This window comes from Manis javanica, chromosome 4, assembly GCF_040802235.1.
Source record: "Manis javanica isolate MJ-LG chromosome 4, MJ_LKY, whole genome shotgun sequence".
Taxonomy (NCBI): Eukaryota; Metazoa; Chordata; class Mammalia; order Pholidota; family Manidae; genus Manis; species Manis javanica.
In genome coordinates this window covers 42,561,734-42,582,888 of record NC_133159.1, presented here as the reverse complement: position 1 = coordinate 42,582,888, position 21,155 = coordinate 42,561,734, and the positions used below count along the sequence as shown (strand labels likewise).

Sequence of the window (21,155 nt, the reverse complement as noted above, 5' to 3'; positions counted from 1 at the left end):
GTAAACAGGCTTGTCTAGGTAGCTAGTGTACACAGGTCTGTCTGGGCTATCGGAGTGGGCACAGGCCTGCCAGGGCAGCCAGCAGGCACGTGAGCCTGTCCCAGGGGCCAGAATGAGGGCAGGCCTCTGACCCTCACAGCCCTGGACTTCTGCCTGTACGATTACTTTGTGGGCACCCAGAAATTTTACACTGACTCCTGCTGATCCAGCCGGGTGTGGAGGTGCTCATACCCTGCCCACCCCCACCAGGTACCAGCCCAGCACCTGCAGGAAACACACACAAACACAGCCACAAATTGCCAGAAAGGGGTAATGCTTTTATATTAGTTTTTCTGTAACAAGAAAAATCAGCTTTGTTCAAGGTTTTTGTAATACTTTCTTCTTAAAAAAGAATGAAAAACCGAATGCACCCAGAGCTGCCTGCAAGCCCAAAGAATAAAGAAGTCCTGTCATGGGGCAGCGGCCCTTCCTCCCTGCTGGACCCAGCCCTGCTGCCCCCACCTCACTCCTGCGCACAACCCCAGCAATGGCGGACTGGCCCCCTTGCCCTCAGGGGGGCTTGGCCATCAGACATGCCTGTGGCTGGCCAGACCATGGCAGGGAGAGGCTGCCCCAGCAGCTGGGGAACAGGCTGGCTGGCTGAGGCACTGGTTCCAAAAGCTCCTATCCCCAAAGGGAGGGAAAGAACAAAGCCAGCTTCCATGAGTTCCAGAGCGTGGCAGGCACCCGGGCACAGAGAGCATGGTGGAAACTGTGTCTTCTCCAGTGGATGGACAGACAGATGGACACGCAGAAGGTGAGCTGTCCTGGCCGATTCTGGCTGGGGGAAGAGCTGTCAGTGCAGGCCTCAGAAGACTGTTTGCATGTGACTTATGTGTGTGTGTGTGTGTGTACATGCGTGTCCATGGGAGAGGGGGTGGGCACCAGTGAGTGCCAGGGTGGGGCCAGACCCTTCCCTGAGTGTGCATGAGTTAGAGGGCATGATGGCAGTGGTGGGTGTGGGGCAGAGAGTGGGACCCGTTTGGAAGGTGACATGCAGCTGTTTGCGGGTGTGTTGTGGTGTCTGTGCCTGTCTGGTTGTGGGATGAATGGCCGGGAGGGGTGGGGATGGGAGACTGTGTATTTAGTCTGTGTGCTGGGGGTTGAGGGGTCTGGTGGGCACGGGGCTGGGTGTGCCTGTGTGTGTGGGAGAGTCAAGGCTCACAGGGCACAGGCATGCACTGCAGAAAGGGGTCCAGTAGTCCATCGTCCTGCAGAACACATGGGAGAGTCAGGGAGGCCAGGGCAGACTTACCAGCCTGTGGGGGGTGGTATTGGGGAGCTGGGCGGCCACCCAAGGGGACTCTGGGAGGGCCGGACAACCGCAGGCAGGAGAGGCTACCCCTGGGAGCCCAGAGCCAGTGGGCCACCCACCGAGAGGTGCTTGTGAGGCCTGACCAGGCCTGAAGTGGATCAGAGGGCTTCTGGGCCCTCTGGCCACTTCCTGGGCCCTCTGCCAGGGCCCCACTCACCAGACCTGACCATGGCCAATGTCCTCCAGAGAAGGCAGATTCTCTCCCTTCCAGGCTCCACAGCCCCCCTTGTGAGGGCCACTGCGTCCTCACAGAATGACCAGTCACCCCTGTCACCGGGGTGGCTCTGCCAGAGGATGATGCCTGGAGAGCAGGGGTTCTGCCTTCATACCCCTGGGCCCTGGGCCCTGGGCCCTGGGCCCTGGGCGGAGAGCAAAGTGGCTTCCAAGCCCTGCCCTAGGGCCTGGCCCCCACACTGGGATAACTGCCCCCAAGCATACTGTTCTGTCACCAGCTGGACCCTTTGGTCACCCACCCATGGGGTCTTCCCCCTCCCTGGGCCTCCTCTCTGACCTGGGCCCTACTTCAACTCAGCATCCCGGCAGCAGCCCAGCAGCCCAGCCTCGCTCACTCCGACACCACGCCTGCCCTCCTGCTTCCTCACCGCCACCACGTCCACCCTAGCATCTCCAGTGGCTCTGCCCATCGCCCTCTCCTGCTGCACCCCCCTTTCCCAGCCTGACCCCAGGATCCACAACCACAGCCATTCCTTTGTCAATAAGCTCAGTCTCCATGTTCCTTCCCCTCCTGTCCCACACACCTGGCCAAAACCCCAGCCATGGACGGGTCCCATTGTCCCTCTCCTCCACACCCACCCTGGCTTGCTGAGCACTTCCTGCTGCTCAGAGAAAACAGGAGCTGAAGGCACCTGGCTGGTGTGACTACATGGCCAGCCACTGAGTCATTAACATGCACGTGACTGCAGCCCCTCAGTCCTCTGCCCCTCCTGCCACCGTGAAAGGAGCACTGCCTCTCCTGCCAAAGCAAGTCCCTCGGCTGTTCCCATGGGGATGGGAACAGCGGGTTCTCCTCTCCTCCATCTCTGACTCCTCCTCTGCACGGGCCCCTCCCAGCAGCATTCAAACCAGCTCTATTCCTTCAAAAAGGCATAAGGTAAACAGAGTCCTGCCCGAACCTCATGCCCCTTTCCCACTATCACTCTGTATCACTCTTCTCTGCCAAACTTCTTGACAGAGTCGTCTACACTCCCTGGATCCACTCCTTTCCAGCTGCGATGACAGTAGCAGCCTCTGCCGGGGCCCCACGTCCTTTCCCTGCTTCCACACCCCAGCCCCTGTGCCCGCCCCACCGGGGCATCTTCACCCGGGTAGAGCCCAGCATGTGCTGGCCGCCTGCAGGCTCGCTGTTATTCCCCACTTCTGCCCGGGGCCTGGCGCCTACCGAGTGCTCGTGGAATTGAAGCAGGGGACAGATGGTGAAGAGGGGGCAGAAAGACCCCGGACTGGGGTCGGGACAAGAAACTGCAAAGGAGCAGTTCGTGCGTCCCCACAGACCACCTACCTACGTCACATCCGGTTCACCCTGACACTATCGCCTTTTCTCTTCTTCCTCGTCCTCATCCTCCTCGTTCTCCTCATCCTCTTCTTCTTCCTCCTCCAACCGGCCCCGGTCCTTGGAAACGTCACCGAACTCAAAGTTGCCTTCTATGTCCAAGACCTGCAGGTGCTTCAGTCTCCGGAAGGCGCTTTCCACCACAGAGCCCACAGCCAGCTTGTTAAACCTGGGCAGGCCACCGTGTGGCTCAGTGCCAGGAGCCCAGCCCTCGGAGTCCCCACTCACCGGCCCCAGAAGGGAAAGGGGAGGGAACAGGCCTCCAGGTGGTGGCACCAAGCACAAGAGGCAGGGACTGCCAAGCTTGGCATGGCGAGTCCAACCTCCGCTGTGCAGTGGGCCACAGCTCTGGGGCAGGGGCTGGCCCTGCACCTCCACCCACAGGATGAGGGGCAGGCCTCCCTCTGCATACACTCTCACTGTGATTTGGGAGGGGCAGGCAGGGGCAGGTGCCTCCTCTCTGTCTGCCCTCTGGCATTAACCTCAAGGTCTGAGGCTCTAGGGCTGTCGGCCTGGGGTCACCTTGGTGCCTGGCACATAGTCAAGGCCAGTGCCAAGCTGAGCCTGGGACAGACTCCAGCTGTGGGAAGGTGGAGGCTGGGCTCTAACCTCAGTCCCTAGTAAGAGCTGAGGCACAGGTCACACTCCACCCCTATGTCTGGGCCTCAAAGCCCCTGGGAGTGCACATTCTGCCTATCTCTGACCTATCACCTTCTCTGATTTGGGGGTGGGGGTGCTGTTGGGAAGGATGCCCCTCACTTTGCTGTATGGAAGCTCATCTCCTTGGGGAGCTGCGTCCCCGAATCATTCTAAAGCCCCGGAGCTCTGTGAGGACTGGACACGTGCTGTCCTGGGTCCAAGGCTGGCTCTGCACACAGCAGTCACTGGTGTTGCCTGGGTCTCAGCTTTCCCAGCTGTAAATCGGGAAGACGCTCTCTGGGGGTCCCTTCCTGCCACAGTAACAACAACCATGCCCACAGGTATGGCCTTCAAAGTTCCTAAAGCCCTTTTATAAGCCTGTGACCTTACCTGGTCTGGCCAGGACTGTCCCCACCCTTAAGGGCTGAGGAAAAAGAGGCTCAGGGGTTCTGAGATGCACCCAGTCCACAGCCAGTCAGCTGTGAAGCCAGGCTTCTAACACTGACCTCTGCCTGCGAGCTGTTCCCTGTGCCTCCCCTATCCCACTAGAGCTGAGGTGGACCCCAGGGGGCTTTGCAGGGCCCCAGGGGACTCCTACCTGAGAAAGATCCCTTTGAGGTTGGGTGTGGAGTCGAAGGCATTGGCAGGCACTGTGCTAATCTTGTTGTTCTGCAGGTACAGGTACTCGAGTGACTCTGGGAGCCCCTCGGGTATCTCTGTGAGCTGATTCCCCGCAATGTCCAGCAGCTGCAGGGGTGACCAGGGAGTCAAAGCACTTAGCAACTGCAAAGCTCCCACCAACCCTCAGCCTACCTAAATCTCACCATAACCCTGAGAGTTAGGGTCTGTAACTATCCCTAGGGGAAGCAGAGGCTCAGAGAAGTTAAGAGATCTGTCCAAGGAGTGTACAGGGCTGGACCTGGTGAGCCCGACTCCAAACCTTTACTCTGATGTCTGTCCTGCCCAGCTCCTTCTGCCTCCCCTATGAATTCACAGCCAAGGTGTCTGAGAGTTACAGCCCTTTCTCTTCAACACATCTGTCCTCCTCATCAGACTAAATACACCAGCAGGGCAGGGGCCAGGGACCCTCCAGTCTCTGAGTCTTGCCCCACTGGGTCCCAGATGAGGGTGGGGAGGATTGCAGGGGCCAAGAGCAAGGGTTCGAGGCCCACAGTGACCCCGGCATGGCAGCAAGTATCCAGGCTATTCAGTCTTGGTCACTACATGCCTAGAGTCCCAGAAGCAGGCAGCCAGGAAATGGGGTGGTTTTCCCAGAGCAGAACCTGAAATAGTCAGGGAACCTGGACATGCATGGGCCCAGCTCACTGCCTGTCCCTCAGGCTTTCAGTACACCCTCAACCCCAACACACACCTGTGCAGCCCCAGGTGGGATTCTGTCATCTCTAAGCTCCCTTCCCAACCTGACAGGCTGAGGCTCAGGGTCAGGATACTGGAGGCCAAGAATCCAGATTCAAGGGGAGCACAAGCTTCACACACTTTAGGGAGCCTCCCTGTCACCTTCCCTACCCAGCAGGGCTCCCTGCTCCCCGCTGTGTTCCCTCTGCACAGCTCCCCCACTTCCTCATTCATTCCAACACCCTCAGTGCCCATGGGCAGTGGGGACATGGAATTCACTGAGACACTGCCCCACCCTCAGGAAGCCAGGCGACACTTGGGCTGAGTCCTACGTATGTAAGCTCTCAGAGGACGGTACTGCTCCCTTTGTCTTATTCCCTGCTGCATCTCCAGTCCTAGAGCTGTGTGCTGGCGGGGGCTCGGTACAGGCTACAGGCTCATGGAATGGATGAGTGAGGAGGTGACATTAGGGAGGAAAAGATGCTTCCAGCAGAAGAGCTGGTATAAGCAATGCCCAGTGTGTCTGGGGAACTAAGAAGAGCAGTTGGGAGCAGGGGAAGACCAAGGCTTGAAGGCTGTGCAAGGATTCTGGTCTGGGTTCTAAGGGCAACAGGTGCCACAGAGGGGTTCTGGACAGGAGTGTTATGGTGAGCATGTATTTTTTTAGACACCCTCTGCATATGGAATACAGGAGTAGGGAGCTCCTAGGACACCAGGGTCCAGGCAAGAAACGGTGGTGGTTTGACTTGGGGTATATACAGCAGGGCTGGAGAGAGGCAGAGAGAGATGTGATGGTAGAATTGGCTGGGCTTAGTCACAGCAGGCACTGGGGGGCAGATGGCAGGAAAAGGGGACGTCAAGAGCAGCTCCCAGGTTTCCGGTGGGTGCCTAGGTGGATGCAAGTTAGAAAAAGCAGAGAGAGCAGGTGTGGAGGAGAGGACAGTGGGGTTTGTGCCCCTGGGGAACAGGTTCCTAAGCAATACCCCAGAGGGACTGGCTCAGGTGGTCAGACTGGTGTCTGGGAGATGAGAGACAATGGCTGCTCCTGCAGGCCCACTGCCTTCTCCAGCTCCCACCCAGCTCTGTCCTCAGGGCTCGGCCCCACCTCCCTGCCCGCACTCTCCAGGACTCTTTCCTGCACTCAGACATCCCACCCTGACAGCTCCCGTGCCCCACCAGGCCCCTGCCAAGAATGTCCTGTGAGCCTACCACGCTGAGGCCCTGGGCCAGCAGTGAGCACAACAGACTAAAATGCCTGCCCCTTATCCTAGTGGGGAGGGCAGGCAGCAAACAAGCAGACAGATGACCTAATGCCCGGAAGGGAGAAGGGTTAGGAAGAAAACAAGACAGAAAAAAGTGGCAGGCAGCTCGGGAAGGCCTCCCCAGGAAGTGACACTTGAGAAGAACCCTGAGAAAGGAGGAGCAGCCCAGAGCACAGGGAGAGGGTCCTGGCAGAGCAGTGGAGGGGCAGTTCCTGACCTCACAGCCCCTCAGCCCTGCCTTCCAAGTTTCTCTAAAGAGGTTTCCCTTTTGCCTGGTTGGGTAGGGAAACTGCATTTGTAACGGAAGAGATTTGATTCATACGGCAGACACTGCCACTCCCCCCACATGACTCTGAGAGCAGCCCCAGAAGTCACAACCACTCGCCAGCCCCAGAAGCCCTCAAGTAGGGCACCCAGCTCTCTGCCGACGGGTGAGATCAGCCACCTGGCTAGCCTTGCTGCCCTCTCCTGCCCCAAGCCCAGCCAAGCCTAGCCTTCTCCAGGCACCTATTCCCATACCTGCAGGTGAGTGAGCCTGACTCTCCGGGAGGAATTGCCCTGTGCCTCCAGTCCTCCTAACCTGCGGCCATACCCTCCCCTTATCTCCATAGCCCTCCTTGAGCCTGTACCTGCATGTAGGGAGCTCAGCCTGGCCATACCAGCTGTACTCTGCCTTTCACTGCTATGCGGAGACCCTCTGCAAGGCCCAGGCCCACCAACTCTAAGGCCCTGCTTCCCCAGCAGGTACCTCAGGGCAGCCTACCAGCAGCCCCCTGCCCCTCCTGGTTACCTGTAGACCCGCGAGGTCAACCCAGGCACGGGGGCCCAAGGCCCGGCTGCGCAGCCTGTTGCCAGTGAGGTAGAGCTCACGCAGTTGGGCCATACCGGCCAGCGCCCCACGTGCCAGGGCAACCAGCTCATTGCGCTTGACCTTCAGCACATGCACGTTGCGTGGCAGCCCGGGGGACAGTGTGCGCAGCCGGTTGCCTGACAAATCCAGCGAGCGCAGCAGGCGCAGCTTGCGGAAGGCATCCCGGTGCACCTCTGGGCTGGCAATGCGGTTGTAGCTGAGGTTGAGCTCCTCCAGGAAGTAGGTGGTAGCGAAGTCTTCGCGGCCGATGCCGGTGATCTGGTTGTGCAGGATCATGAGGGTGCGCACGCGGCGGGGCAGGCCGCTGGGCACGCGCTCCAGCGCGTTGTTGTATAGGTGTACCGTGTGCAGCCGCTTGAGGCCCTGGAAGGCCCGCGGGTGGATGCCTCGGGCGTGCAGCTGGTTGCTGTGCAGCAGCAGGTACTCCAGGCTGCGGATGGGGGTCAGGACGTCCGCGTCCACACTCCGGATAGCATTCTTCTCCAGGTGCAGCAGAACCAGGCTGCGTGGGAGCCCCGCGGGCACCCGCGACAAGTTATTGCTGGACAGATCCAGGTACTCCAGGCTGGAGAGCTTCCTAGGGCCAGAAAGAATTGGGACAGTGGGCAGGAGCCCACATGGAGCTGGCTTCCACCATTATTCCCCAGGGAGATGGTGAGGAAACTGCCCCCACTTTATCCCAGCTCTGCCACCAGCTGACTGGGGCACCTCCATCCTCTCCGAACCTCTCACAGGTTGATTTAATGATATATTGGCATAGGAAGGATCTAGCATAGTTTCTGACACATAGGACGTTATTTGAAGAGTGATTGTTGAACTAAGGCCTCTTGTGGCTACCCTGGGCTCTAAACAATGAAAATGTATTTTTGTCTTTAACAAGAAAGCTTGAGTTTCTGTTTTGTACCAAGAAGCCAGTCTCTGCAAATGCTTCCCTGCCTCGCTGGAGTTTGGGCAGGCCTGACCTGTACATACCACTTGGTCTTGGGGACAGAAATGTCAGCAGAGGCACAAACCTCAAAGTTCATTCTCCCAGGAAACTTGACGGGGCCAGGTGGGTGAGAACACCTGGCTGGGTGGGCCCCGGGGGGAGCTTCCCAGGCAGGTGCTCACACCGAGGGCCCAGGCAGGGCCTCACCAGAAGGTCTCATTGTCCAGGCCCTCGTCTGTCAGGTAGTTGTTCTGCAGGTACAGCTCACGCAGGTTGCTCAGCTCACTGAAGGCACCTGGCGGGATCTTCTCCAGCTTGTTGTTCTGGTGAGTGGGGTGGTAGGGGAGGGAATATGAGGGACAGTCAAGCGGAAGGGCAGAGCCCTGGGATGAGGTGTGGGAGGGGTCTGGGGAGCCAGGGAGAGGGGGCCCGAGCCCAGAGCACCCTGGGTGATGTGCTGACAGCAGTGGACGCTGTGCCTTCCAGCAGGCGCCCAAGGCCCCACATCCTCAGCAATGTGCCCTCGTGGGCCTGGGATCTCCCCCAGTGTGGTCCCTGCCCCTCCCTGCCCTCTGCCCCCAACCTTGAGGTGCAGCTTGTAGAGGGCAGGTGGCAGGTGCTTGGGCACATGGCGCAGGAAGTTGCTAGACAGAATGAGGATCTCGACGTTGCTAGAGCCATTGAACATGTTGTCTGGCAGCCCGGCATCAGCCAGCTTGTTGTTGTGCAGGTATACAGACCTGGAAATGAGGCTCAGGTCCTCACCCACCCGGACCCCCAACTCTGGCCCCAGCACCAGCCCACCTGGCCTCCAAACCTTGCTTAGGCTGGACCTGGTGCCAAGGGCACCCTCCTCCCACTTGAACTAACCCACCTGGTTAGTTCCCCCACAGCCCAGGAGACCAAGGACCCACCAGAGGTTACCCGGCAGGTTAGTAGCAGAAATAGGATTTCCTGACCCCCAGTCAGTGCTCCTCCATACCCTTCAAGGTTCTCAGTCATTCTCCAACTGGAATCCCTGCCTGTCAAACCCACAAAGCTGGCTCTGAGTTCTGTGGGGCTTCCTGAAAATGGGAACTTGTCCACCACTTCTTTGTCCCTGGTGCCCAGCAGAGGGCCTGGCTCAGAGGATGTAACCCCTCATTCATTCAGCAAGTATACAGTGAGTGCCCCTACGTGCCAGGACTATTCTAAGACACTGAAGATATAAATAAAAGTGGACACAACCAACAAGACCCTGCCCTCATGGAGCTGATATACTAGAGGGAGCAAAGACAAGGAACAAGAGAGATATGCAGAAGACAGTTTGTTCTTGCTGTGTGAGGCTCATGGGCCTCAGTCTTCCCATCTGTGGGATGAGACCACACACAGCAACACTGGTTCCTTGGGGGATGGAAAGAATCAGGTTAGGTGATAAATTCAGGGGCAGAAGCAGAAGCAGGGGTTGTCAGTGTCCCCAGCACCACCCTCCTCTGCTCATACACCCGTGCTGTGGCCTCACTGATCCCGAAGCAGCTCACAGTGAGGTACGGCTCTGCCTGTTGGAAGAAGTTTCCTTCCCCTGCAGCCCCTGGGCAGCCTCACCACAGCCCTGAGCAAGGGGCATCATGCCTGCACCGCACAGCACACACCCCTCCTCCAGGGCCTGTCTGGGTCCTCTCTGCCTGGCTCAGGGCTGGTGGCCTCAGCAACTCACCCCTCCCAAGCCTGAGCCCAGAGCTCTGTCTATCTTCTGACCTCAAGTTTGGCTTTTGGCCAAAGGTAAGCCCGTAGATCTTGGTGAGATAGTTGGCAGCAAAGTCCACACTGATCAGGGTGTTTGGCAGGAATCGGGGTGCCAAGGTCAGCTAGAAAGGGAAGAGCTGGGTCAGAAAAACCAATAGAGGGACAGCAGCCAGCTCTGGACCCCACTGTGTGCTGCTCAGCTGGGCCCCTTTAATTTGTTTCCCCCCAGTCCCACTATCCTGATAACACAGAAACTGAACCTCTGCAGCTCCCCACCACCCTGAGCTTGACACTCAAAGCCCTCCGGGCCTCCTGCCTGCTTTTCCTCCTGGTCTCTCCCCTAATTGCTCCCTGACACTGGCCCCAGTCCATCCACAGTGGAAACCCACAGGGCCCACCCTGTCCACCCTCCCTTCAGTCAGCAGCAGTCCCTGAGTCTACAACATTCCAGGCGCAGCCCCAGGTACTGGACACGTACTGGGAACAAGACAGAGAAAAACCTGCTCCCCACCCTCAAGCTTAAATCTTAGTGGAGAAGACAATAAACTAGGCATAGGAGTATCTGATGGTGACAACCACTAGGGAGTGAAAACGGGCTGCAGACAGAGGACACCTGGGGTGGGTGCTCAGGGAACAGGTGACCACACTGAAGGCGTGATGGCACCACAGACGCCCTCCGAGGGGAGAGCAGGAGCAGGGAGTGCCGACCCTGGTGAAGTTGGCTGGGGTTGGAGCAGGCGCAGAGTGAGAGTGAGTTAAGAGAGGCAGGCAGCCCGACTGCTGGCCTCAGAGAGAAGTGTAGGTTTCATTCTGGGCAGAAGGTGAAGCCTCAGGAGGGTTTTAAGCAAGCGGAGAGGATGCAGGGGTAGAAGCAGGGATGGTTTTTAAAGGTTACTCTGGCTGCTGTGGGGAGCCAGGGCACAGACAAGGAAGCAGGGGTGGGACAGTGGACCAGTGCAATGCAGGTGGGTGAGCAAAGCACTCCTGGATTTGGGGCTCAGACCAGTGGGGCTTGGAGGTGCCCTTTACAGGAAGAGGTGGGGAGGCTGCAGGAGGATCGGAGTCTGGGGGCTGTGGGCGGGAAGCAGAGTTCTACTTTCCGTAGACCTCTAGGGGAAATGCCAGGAGGGAGGTGGACCTGAGTCTCAAGTGGGAGAAGTGGACAGTACTGAAGACTGCCACTCCATGTGACCCCAAAGGAGCTGAGAGAGAAGGAGCTGGACAGAGCCCTGGGCACACCAACTATTGTGAGGTTGAGGGCCTTTGTGCCTTTTCTCATGCTGCCCTTTCTTCAGGGCATCCCCTTCCAGGCCCCTGGATGAAATCCTATTACATTTCATGGCCCTGATCAAATTGCATTTCCTCCAGGAAGCCCTCCAAGTGCCCCTCTCCACAGTGGGACAAGGTCTCACGTACCCTACACCCTATAGGCCTTGGTCTCTGTCTTCACTATTACTCTGGTGCTGTGGGTTAAGGTATAGGCTCTGGGCCCATCACCCCAGGGCCATATCTCAGCAGCAGCAGCAGGGACCCAGAAGCCAACCCAAAGAGGCCCTGAGCTTGGCCCCCAACACCAGGGGGCCAGGGCAGTACATCTCCACCCTGTTGCAGGCCCCTCACCTTGTTATTGGCCAGGTACAGGTAATTGAGGTTGGTCAGATGCTCAAATGCCTCCTCCGGGAGCCCTTCAAAGGACAGGCATCAGTCAGAGCCCTGGATGAAGGAGACGCTACAGGGGAGCATGCCAGCACTGAGCCCCACTGAGGCCTACCCCACTGGCCAGGGCTGGGGAGGGCACACCCAGAGGCAGGCAGAGCTCTGATCCTTCCCAACCAGTGCCAACAGGCCTGCCCAGCCCATTCTCATGCCCCTTGCTCACAGAGGCCCAAGTTCAGGGGAGCAAGTGTGAAGCACCTGTGGGAAGATGGCTTATCCTACACCTTGCTCAAGGCCACCTGGGTAGAAATGGGTCCTCATAAGGTCTAGCCATGGGGCAGAGGACCCAGCCAAATCCTTCCCTACCAGGAAGGAGTGCTCCCCTGGGGGCAGCCCCAGGGAGTCAGATACCTTCTTCAAAGCCAGCGCCACACAGGGCAGGGCTCCACTGAGCCTCCCTGCCCCTGCCCCTGCCCCCTTCTTGCTGATGCACTGTCAGGACTATACTGTCACTGGGAGCCCGGCCAGGTTGGCCCTTCTCCAGTCCTGAGGCCGGCCTCTGACACTTGGTTCTGAGCTCCCAGCTCCTCAGATGCTGGGACTCTCCCAAGAATCTAACGAGAGGGAACAGTTACATAAACTGTGCGGCATTCCTCCACGGAATACCCTCCTGCCGCTGTGTAAAATGATGGCCACTGAGTTCTTAGCAAAATGAGAAATGCTGCTGTGCTAATTGCAAAGGAAAACAGAACAGTTACAATCGTGACATCTACAAGTTCAGCTATGAATTAAAGTACACAAAGAAAATACTGGTTTGGATTGTGGTGATGGTTGTGTAATTGCATAAATTTCCTAAAACTCATCAAATTATATTTTTCAATTGGGTAAATCTTATGGTATAGAAATTATATCTCAACAGAGTTGCTTTTTTAAAAATGGGAAGGACTCTACCAAAATATCAATAGGGATTAACTCCAAGTGGCAGAATTGTGAGTTGGCTTTTTCTTTTCCATTTTATTTTCTGTAATAATTATAAATTATGGTCATCATAAGAAAAAATAACTTTTTACAATGTGAGGACTCTACAATGCTTTGATTCTAAAGGCCGTCTGTGAACTGAAGAGTCTTTGACAAAGACCCTGGAACTTTATGATTCTCTCAAGTTTCTCTCCTGACCCAACTCCCAGGTCTCAGAAACACTGAGGAGTGGCTTTTAGGCGATTTCCCTATGGAGCCCCTTGCCCAGCAGCCCAGCTCAGGCCTGCTCTTTCCCACATCCCAGGGTCAGCAGGACACAGGTCTCCCCATGGGTGCCTGGTCCCCCACCTGGTGCCCCCATACCAGTCTCTGGGTGATCCCTCACCTCGAGAGGTCAGGCGATTGTTCTGGAGGTTCAGAGTCTCCAGCCGGTGCAGCCGGGAGAGCTCCTCAGGGTAGATCTTCTCCAGCTGGTTGTTCTGGGGAGAGGGCAAGGGCTGGTGAAAAGGTAGCTTGGGGGCTGTCTAGGGCTCCTACCCCATGAAAGGCCACCCCTCCCTCAGCCTCAGCCCCAGTCCCAGGAGCCTGTCTCTGTGTTGGGCACCTCCTGTGGGATTCTCCCACATGCAGATGGACCCTGCTCCAGGCCAGCCTGGACCTGGGTTTTGGAGGCACAGCAGTGACCACAGAGTGTGGATCCTGCCTTCCAGGAGCCCATACACAGGTGTGCATGGGCAGCTCAAACTTGGAGTGCCGTTTCCCCTCCAGACCTGCTCCCTGTGTGTTCCCACTTGGTGACAGGCATCCACAGCTGGTTCTTCCCACCTCCAAGCCAGAAACCACTTTCAGTTCCCTTCTCAGCCCTGCAGTCCCTACTCCACTTAGAACACTTTAGAGCCTGGGTTAGGTACCACTTTCTCCAGAAGCCTTCCTGGGTTGGATCAGGGGCTGGATTAGGTGCTTCTCTGTGCTCCACAGTACTATCTTCCCATCTCCATCTGTTACCTGTACTTACTTAGGTCTCTGCCTCCCACACAACTAGTACCTCAAGGGCAGCTCCTGACACGGGACCAGGGGTGTAGAGTAGGTACCCAAGAGATATTTTATGAATGAATGAGTGAATGAATCAACAATTAGTACTGTCCTCAACTTGTCCCTCTCCCTCATAGGCTCCCACCACTGCCAACCTGGACCCATCAGTGCTCTGTGACCCTGGGCAGCTCACTTTCCTTCGCTGGGCTTGATCTCCTTTGGAAATGGGTGTAACAGCCTCTCCCTCTCCCCCAGGGCTACTGGGCTACACAGGGTGGTCATGGGTACACTAGTGTTCCCAGAGTCCCCCATCTGGAATGCCATGTCCCTCTTCTTGAAGCTCCAAAATCTGGCCTGCACCCCAGGAGAGTACTCTGTCTTCGGAGCCCCCAGAGCATTTGATGGGAGCCTGCTTTGCCCTCGATTTCTTGGCCTGTTATGGTGTCTGAGCTGCCCTGTCTATTCAGAAGGTCAATTGCTGGGCAGGTCTGTGTCCATCTTCAGACAGAGCCTGATTCTACTTACGGGCCTCAGCCCAGACTCACCCAAGTGAAACAGAACAATTATAACATCGGGGTGCTCTATGGCCAGCCATCAGAGGGGATGCCCCATGGCGGGGCCAGACTCCTACATCCAACCTGCCCTCGCACCCTGTCTGGGGGTGGAGAGCCATGAGTACTGGGGCTTAGGGCAAGGAGGGAGCTGTGGTCTGGGAGTTCTGGGACCAGCAAAGGGAGCCTGAGTGGAGTGGGCAGCCCTGGTGACACTGAAGTGCCGGCCTCACCTGCAGGGACAGGTGGTTGGTGTGCTCAGGCAGGTCCCCAGGGAACTCACGCAGGTCGATGCCGCCACAGTCCACCACGCCCTCCTGGGAGCAGGCACAGTTCCGGGGGCAGTTGATGGTGGCTGAGCCAGGCCCTGGCTCCTCGGGACTCAGGACCAGCACCGGCTCCTCCTCCACAAATTCATTCTCTTCGGGGCTCAGGCTATGCGCACCACTTCGGCCAAACCCTGGGGCCCTCACGGCGAGCACCGCTGCCAGCTGCAGCTGCGGCGGCAATAGCAGCAAGACGAGCAGAGCCCGGCTTCGGGCCATGGTGCCTGCAGGGGGCGCCAGTCAGAGCCACCTCCGCACCAGGGCTCAGGGCCCACGGAAGTCACAGTGGGGCCCCCTAAGGCACAAGGCAGAGCCTACTCTGCACCTGTCCTGGGCATGCATCTGGCTGCTGCTCTCCCTTCCCCACTCGCCCCATCAGAGCTGCCCTCTACATGGGTGGGGGTGAGGTGAAGCCCTCTCCTTAGGCAGGTCTGCAAAACCTTCCACAACCCTCACCAGGCCTGGCCCAAAGAATCCATACCCCTACTTCAGAGAAGGGAAAGCTGAGCCCCAGGAAGAACTGAGACTTGCAGGGCTCAGCCAGGACCTTGCTGAGGTCTTGCTGCCCTGGCACAGGCAGTGCTGGGAGCCCTGTCCCTCCTCCAGCAGCCACAGGCCACAGCAGGTCAGCACCAGCAGGGTATGGCCCAGCTCCTCACCTGCCACTCCAGGATTGTCAGGACTTGGCCCTGCTTCTCTTCCAGCTCCCCCTGCCCACGAGCCCCAGTGATGCAGGCCTACTTGGTAGTTCCTCTCTCCAGGCCTTGGCACATGCTGTTCCTTTTCTAGTGGAGAGAGGAATGCCCTCCCCTCTCTAGTGCAATCAGCATCCTCTTCGAGAAGCAACTCCAGCATTGTGTCCCCTGGGAAGATTCTGAGCTGCCCCAGAGCTCCCTGTTCACTTCAGGGTTTGACATGGGTTGGGCTGGGTTATGACTACATGGTGTCTTTCCCCCACACAGGGCTGTGAGCCACTCTCTGTGTCTGGGTGGAGGCCCAGCCCAGAGCTGGACACAGACGAGGCATCAGTAAATGGAGCTGCTGCTGCCCCCAGGACCTCCCCTTCCTGGTGTTTACACCCTCAGCTGCCCTCACCAGGCCCTGCTGTGCTTACATGACTGCTGGCACTTGCAGGAGACCAGTCCCCAGCACGGTCCCCCTAGGGTGTAGGGATGGGGGTGTAGGGGCTGACTTCAGACCTTGAGGAAGATGCAGGGGTTCCACCATCCCAGCAGCCTATGGGCCTAACATGGCTCCAGTCTGGTCCCTGGAGTTCTCTTTACAGGGACTCAGAAAACATCTCTGGGGTGTGGTGCACTGGGACAGACAGTAGCTCAGGTACCCTGACTCTGGAGTCCCGCAGCCCCCAGCCTGAGCCCCCCTCCACCACTCAGCGACTCTGACCTTGATGGGCCTCAGTCTGCTCACCAGACAATGCAGACAATGTATCTATGGGAAGGAGGCAGCGAGATAACAGACACAAGGCACCTGCACCCATCATTGCTGCAGCGGTTACACGAGCAGGCACGTGGCATTGCGCAGGGCTTGGGGACCCACTCCTCAGTCCGAGCTCTCTCCCCACTAGATCTGGGACCCCAACCCACAGAGCAGAGAAGCGTCCAAGGAGATGTTGAGCCTGGGAGGGTTGGGGAAACTAGGAGTTTAACAATGAGACTGATGTCTTTAAGGAGAGCTTTGGGGCCAGACAGCCGGGGCTGTGGGCTCAGCTCTGGCTCTCCATTGTGCAACGTTAGGCAAGTTTTGTCACCCTGTAAACCTCTGCTTCCTCACCTGTCCATGGGGTGTAACCAAGCCATCCTTATGGAGAGACTATGAAAGTCACTGGGATGCACATAATGCACACAGTAAGTGTTCAGTAAATGTTAGCCCTTCCTAATGTCTGCTACATGAGTGCCTACTCCAGAATTCCCTGCTTCTTGCCCTCCCCTTGTCTAGATTCTGCTTGCACTCTTTGGTCCAGTCCCAGCCCGCCTTGTCCCAGCAGAATGGTAGACTCTAGTCTCCTGTGAATTCCTGCTGCCCTGTGGTTGCTGCAGTATTTCACAAACTGCTTGGACTCACTCATTTGCTCAGCCAGCTGTCCAAGGTGAGGCCCCATCTGCCCCCTTGCCATTTGTTGCACAGGCGACACAGGTGAGGAAGAAAAGGACCCTGGCCTCAGCCTGGTGGGGGCTGCAGACCCTCGTACAATAACTTCTGTCCCCCAAGACTGAGTGAACCCTGTGAGGCCCCAGAAGAAAAGGTATACGGAGAGAAAAGAGGGGCAGCAGCCAGGCTTGTTGGAACCTATAGGTGTACAAGGCCTAAGCAGACTCAGGCTTCTGCCACTTGCCTGGCAGAGAACCAGGAAGCCCAGCATACATGCAGCTCCCAAACTCCAGGGATCAGTTGGCAGCAGCAAGTGATGCATGCTGAAGCCTGGCCCTAGGCCCACCCTACTAATCCCCACTGCCTTCCCCTGTCCCTTGACCAAATGGGCAGCAAATGCTCAGCCAGTCTATAGACCATCCATCCCATGTACATTATCACCCCCCCAGATAACTCAACAGCCTTCAGCCACCAGAACCACCATCATCATACCAGAATCCCCCTCTCTGCCCGTCTGTCTGACTCCACTGCAGACCAGGCTCTGGGAGGGGATATTTGGGCACAGGCACAGGCCCCAAATTAATCAGGGGCAGGAGGCCAGGAGAAGGATTTTCTCCACATATCCTGTGTACTCAGTGGACTAGATATTTATCCTCCCTCACCTTCAGTTTTATATCTGTTAAGATTTATAAACTGTATCTGTAAAAATACATAATTTACATTAACACTACGAACCATACTGAAAATGTTATCTCTACTTTATAGATGACGGAGCTAAGGCCCTATGGGATGGGCCAATGTAACACAGCTGCTAAGTGGCAAAATCAAGCTCACAGCTCAGGTCTTAACCACAATGCTATGGGGCCCTTCCCTGGGCCAGGCACAGCTGGGCACTGAGGACGCAGACAGACCACTCAGGCATGACTCTTGCCCTAAAGCAGCTTATGCCTACACTGTCCAATGTGAGGGCCACATGCAGCTATTGAGCACTTGAAACATGGCTACTCTAAATTGAGAGGCAATGTAAGTATAAAATACAACATACATGGGACTCAAAGACTTAGTATAAAAAAGAATGTAAAATATCTCATTAATATTCATGATATAAAATCTCATTTATTTTTATATTTATTACATGATATTTAGGATATACTGAGTCAAATCAATGTTCAAATTTTCATTTTACTTTTTTTTTAACATGGCTCCTAGAAAATTTTACATTACATACATTGTTTGCATTTGTGGATTACATAATGTTTCTATTGGACTGTGCTGGCCTATGTGTAAATGGAGTATTATAATCCCAGGGTCATCAGCAGTGCAATGGAGGGAAGCTAAGGACCAGAGGACCAGGACGGCTTCCCAGAAGTGATGCCTTATGTAGCCACGAAGAATGAGTATCAGGCAAAAGGGAAAAGGTGATCAAGCAAGGGGGTCAGCATGAGCAAAGGCCCACGTGCAAAAGAATCCATGCTGTGACCTCTGCAAAGCTCACTATAGTGTCTGGTAGAGCTTGAGGACTAGGAGTGATGCAAGTGGTCAGTGGCCGCAAGTCCAGGCCAAGAAGGGACTTGAAAGGAGGTTAGGAAGAGTGACCCTTAGCTTACGGGAGATGGGGAGCAGTTGAAGAGGAGTGTGACTTGGCAGGTTTATAAGGAACTCTCAGAAGCTGTGCAATGGTACAGGCAAAGGACAATAACCTGGGACTGGGCAGAGAGGGAGGTGCTGGGCTGCAGGGATGGAGAGGATGAGCTGGACTCAGGGGAGAGGGAGGAAGACAAACAGGGCTTAGAGAGTGGTGGCCTTGGTGCCACCTCCTCCTCAGGCCTTAGGTTCCTGGGCAGTTCCAGCTCCACCACCTAGTCCACCATGTGATCTCGGCCCATCACTGACCCATCCAAGTCTCAGTTTTTTTTTGTTCTAAGAATGCTGAGCAAGATAAGACCCCATGGCCCCTTCTGTAAGCCCAGCTATCTTAGAACTGGGTGTGAAAGAACAGAGAGAGCAGACCCCTGATCTCTGGAAGTCCCAGAGTGAGGAGCCCTGCTAGTGAGAACTACTCACACTGTTGGGACAGCAAATGGCAGGTGAGGGTACAGCTTGGTTTGCAGTCTGCCTGTGTGGAGAGCTTTAGGGACAGCAGTACATGGCTTCCAGTCCTGAGGGTTGTGTGAGTCTGGACCAGTCACTCCACTGCTCTGAGCCCCTGTTCACTAGTCTCAGCAAAGGAGGTGGGGGTTCCTCATGTGGATTCAGTGATATGCCCAGCTAATGCCAGCACCAAGCAGGTGCAACATGCAACTTTCCTGAGAAACCTGAGAAAACACCTGGGACCCACTACCTCTGCCCCCTTATTCCCTCGGGGGAACCAAACCTCAACGCCTATAAGGACTTTAGTGGGGATTAAAGGCAGGGCAAGAAGGAAGGGGAAGGGAAACCACCATATTTAAGGACTGTTAAACAGATGAGGTTGGAGTGGGAGGTCCAAGTGTCCAAGAGCATTAGCCACTATGCTAAGGTGCTGGTGATAGGGAGCCATCAAGACTTCCAGGCAGGTCATGGTCAGAGCTTTGTATGACTGTGCAGCCTAAAACTGCTACCATTAGTATCCCCTACCTAAGTTTCAGTGAAAAGGCACAACATATGCTCAGTAAGATTCAAATCAAAGGGATAAGATCTCGTGAAAAGTCATGTGAATCAGACATTTCTTAACTTGCACTCTAAGCTGCAGCAGACTGGGCCCTGGGCCCTAAAAGGGGACATGACCAGCCAGAGGCTTTTCGGTTCACACTAGTGGCTCTTGGAACTGAGTGGATCACCACTTCACCTCCCCGGCTGCCCTGAAGTCCAAACGCAGCCGCTCTTGTTGCGTGGGCCTCAGCAGGCATCCCTCTAAGCCCCCAGGACCTAGGACAGTCCTCGGTGCGAGAACCCTTGTGGAGCGCCTGCTCCTCCCCTAAGTTCCGGCCGCAGTTGCCTCCCACCCACAGCCCATGCGGCTACCAAGAGCTCTCCGCCGCCAACACCTCCTCTTCCACCTGACGGTCCCTCAGGTATTCTGACCCCAGGATCCGCTCCCCAGTCCCAGGCCAGGCTGGCAGGCTTCCGCTGCACTAGAGGGAAGGCGCTGATCGGCCCCCCACCTCGCGCCCCTCCTCAGTCCAGCCGTCCCAGTGGGGAGGCAGCCTCGTGGACAGACACCAGGCCGGCAGTTGAGAGCTCTGGCTCCTCCAGCGCGAGGCGCTGGGCTGGGGAGCCGAAACACGAGCTCCCCTCACCTGTCTGCGCATCCCGGGAGCGTATCTCTGCCCCTTTCTGGGCCTCTGTCTGCCTGTAAAGAGGCCGGAGGGTGGTCTAGCTGGGTTGAGCGGACGTGAAAAGACTCTGCGACCCGGCTGAAAGCACAGGGGTCCACGCCCCTCCCCAGCTCCACCTGCCCCCCGCATTCCCTGTCGCCCGCCTGTGTCCTTCCAGTCCGCCTTCGGATTCCTTCCAGATGTGCGCGGCGGGAGGAGCCCGAGGACTGGGACCAGCCTCTGGCCCGAGAGGAGAAAAGGCCCCTGCCCGGGCCGCGGAGGGGTCGGACCCACGCGGGAGGGCTCTCCGCCGTGCACCAAGTGCAGGGCTCCGGCGGAGGGCGCGAGATGCGGACCGCGCCCACCCCGCTCCGGGGCAGCTGCTGGGGCCGGCCGGACCAAGGGGGAGGTTGGAGTCCGCTGCCCCTGCTCGGCCCGACCTCCCGGCCCCGCGCGCCCCGTACCTGCCGCGCGCCGGCGCCGCGCCCGGCCCCACCGGCCGAAGGCGCCCTCCCGAGTCTCGGCTGCGCTCCGCGGGCGCGGGCTCCTTCCATTCAAGTCGAGCCGTGCGCTCCGCGACACAAGTTTTGTTGTGGGTTTCCTCCTCCCCGCCTCTCCCCCTCGCCCCCCCTCCCCAACGCGTGCATCTGCTGGACGCCGTTCTCCTCCGGACACAGGCGTAGGGTCCCCACAGACGCGGGGAGGGGAGGGCCTGTCCCCTCCCCGCGTGGGGCTTGGCCGGGCCCCAGTTCCCGGGGAGGCATAGCCGCACCACCGACCCCTCTTTCCCCGCTCCTCCCAGGCGGGGCCGCCGTACCACCGCCTCCCCTCCTCCAAGAGACCAGAGGAAGGCGGGGTGTCTAGTCCGCAACGCCTCCTAGTTTCCAGCCTGCTGCAGTGGAGCTGTACCCCCTTTAGGCCCCAGCACCTGAAAGGACGGCCGGAGAGAGGGCCTCTTCCAGCAAGAGCCTCTGAGCTCGGTTTCTTCCTCATAACAGATGATTTTGCAACCTCTCCAGGCACGAGTACCTTTCTTTTCACTCTCCCACCCTGGGGTCCTGGGCCGGAGCTAACAGGGCCGTCAGCCAAGACCCTGTTGGGCCCCTTCCCGGAAAAGTTCCCCACCCTCCCCATCCCTCCTACGCCCACGTTGGCCCTGGGCCCACAGCCTGGTGAGCTTTGAAGGTCAATAAATTGGTATAGGCGTAGGGTGCACGCGGATGGGATCCCTGTTTCAGGGAGACAAGGGGAGTGAAGAGTGGGCTCTTGTGGCATCAGTCTGCTCCCAGGAGCTCAAAACGTTTGGTTTCCAAGGAGCATTAACTACTAGCAGCTGAAGCAACACAGCTTGGCGCCAAGGGCTTTGGTGGTATAACAGGGTGGGGCTGGATTTAGGTGGTACTTGGCACCTCCACTGCCTAGCCAGGCTCTCCCCTATACCTGCTCTGGCCTCTGGGCAGGGCACCCACAGCTACCTCACCTGGCTGCCCTCCTGCTGGAGA

The 21,155-nt window shown here is 57.4% G+C and overlaps 1 protein-coding gene across 3 annotated transcripts; it reads right to left on the bottom strand.

Annotated features, from left to right (window-relative positions):
• Positions 1-296: 296 nt before the first annotated feature.
• On the bottom strand, positions 297-20,688 carry PODN (podocan). Of its 3 annotated transcripts, none has more exons than XM_073233947.1 (11): positions 20,582-20,688; positions 14,156-14,472; positions 12,725-12,818; positions 11,326-11,390; positions 9,718-9,827; positions 8,564-8,720; positions 8,188-8,303; positions 6,972-7,629; positions 4,162-4,310; positions 2,874-3,093; positions 297-1,250 (listed from the first exon to the last, which is right to left on the bottom strand). In XM_073233947.1, the coding sequence occupies exons 2-10, from the start codon at positions 14,465-14,467 to the stop codon at positions 2,901-2,903; spliced, it is 1,854 nt and encodes a 617-aa protein (XP_073090048.1). In that variant the 5' UTR covers positions 14,468-14,472; positions 20,582-20,688; the 3' UTR covers positions 297-1,250; positions 2,874-2,900. The 3 variants fall into 3 exon arrangements, with proteins under 3 accessions (XP_073090048.1, XP_073090047.1, XP_017535298.1); XM_073233946.1 differs by lacking the exon at positions 20,582-20,688 and adding an exon at positions 20,118-20,249; XM_017679809.3 differs by lacking the exon at positions 20,582-20,688 and adding an exon at positions 14,908-20,095.
• Positions 20,689-21,155: the final 467 nt, after the last annotated feature.

Excerpts from the sequence above, each read along its gene's own strand:
- PODN (XM_017679809.3), bottom strand. The coding sequence starts at position 15,103 with ATGCTGGAGTTGCTTCTCGAAGAGGATGCTGATTGCACTAGAGAGGGG. Across the intron at positions 11,391-12,724 it reads CAATCGCCTGACCTCTCGAG|GGCTCCCGGAGGAGGCATTT; the intron begins GTGAGGGATCAC and ends TGTCCTTTGAAG. Across the intron at positions 7,630-8,187 it reads CTGGACAATGAGACCTTCTG|GAAGCTCTCCAGCCTGGAGT; the intron begins GTGAGGCCCTGC and ends TTCTGGCCCTAG.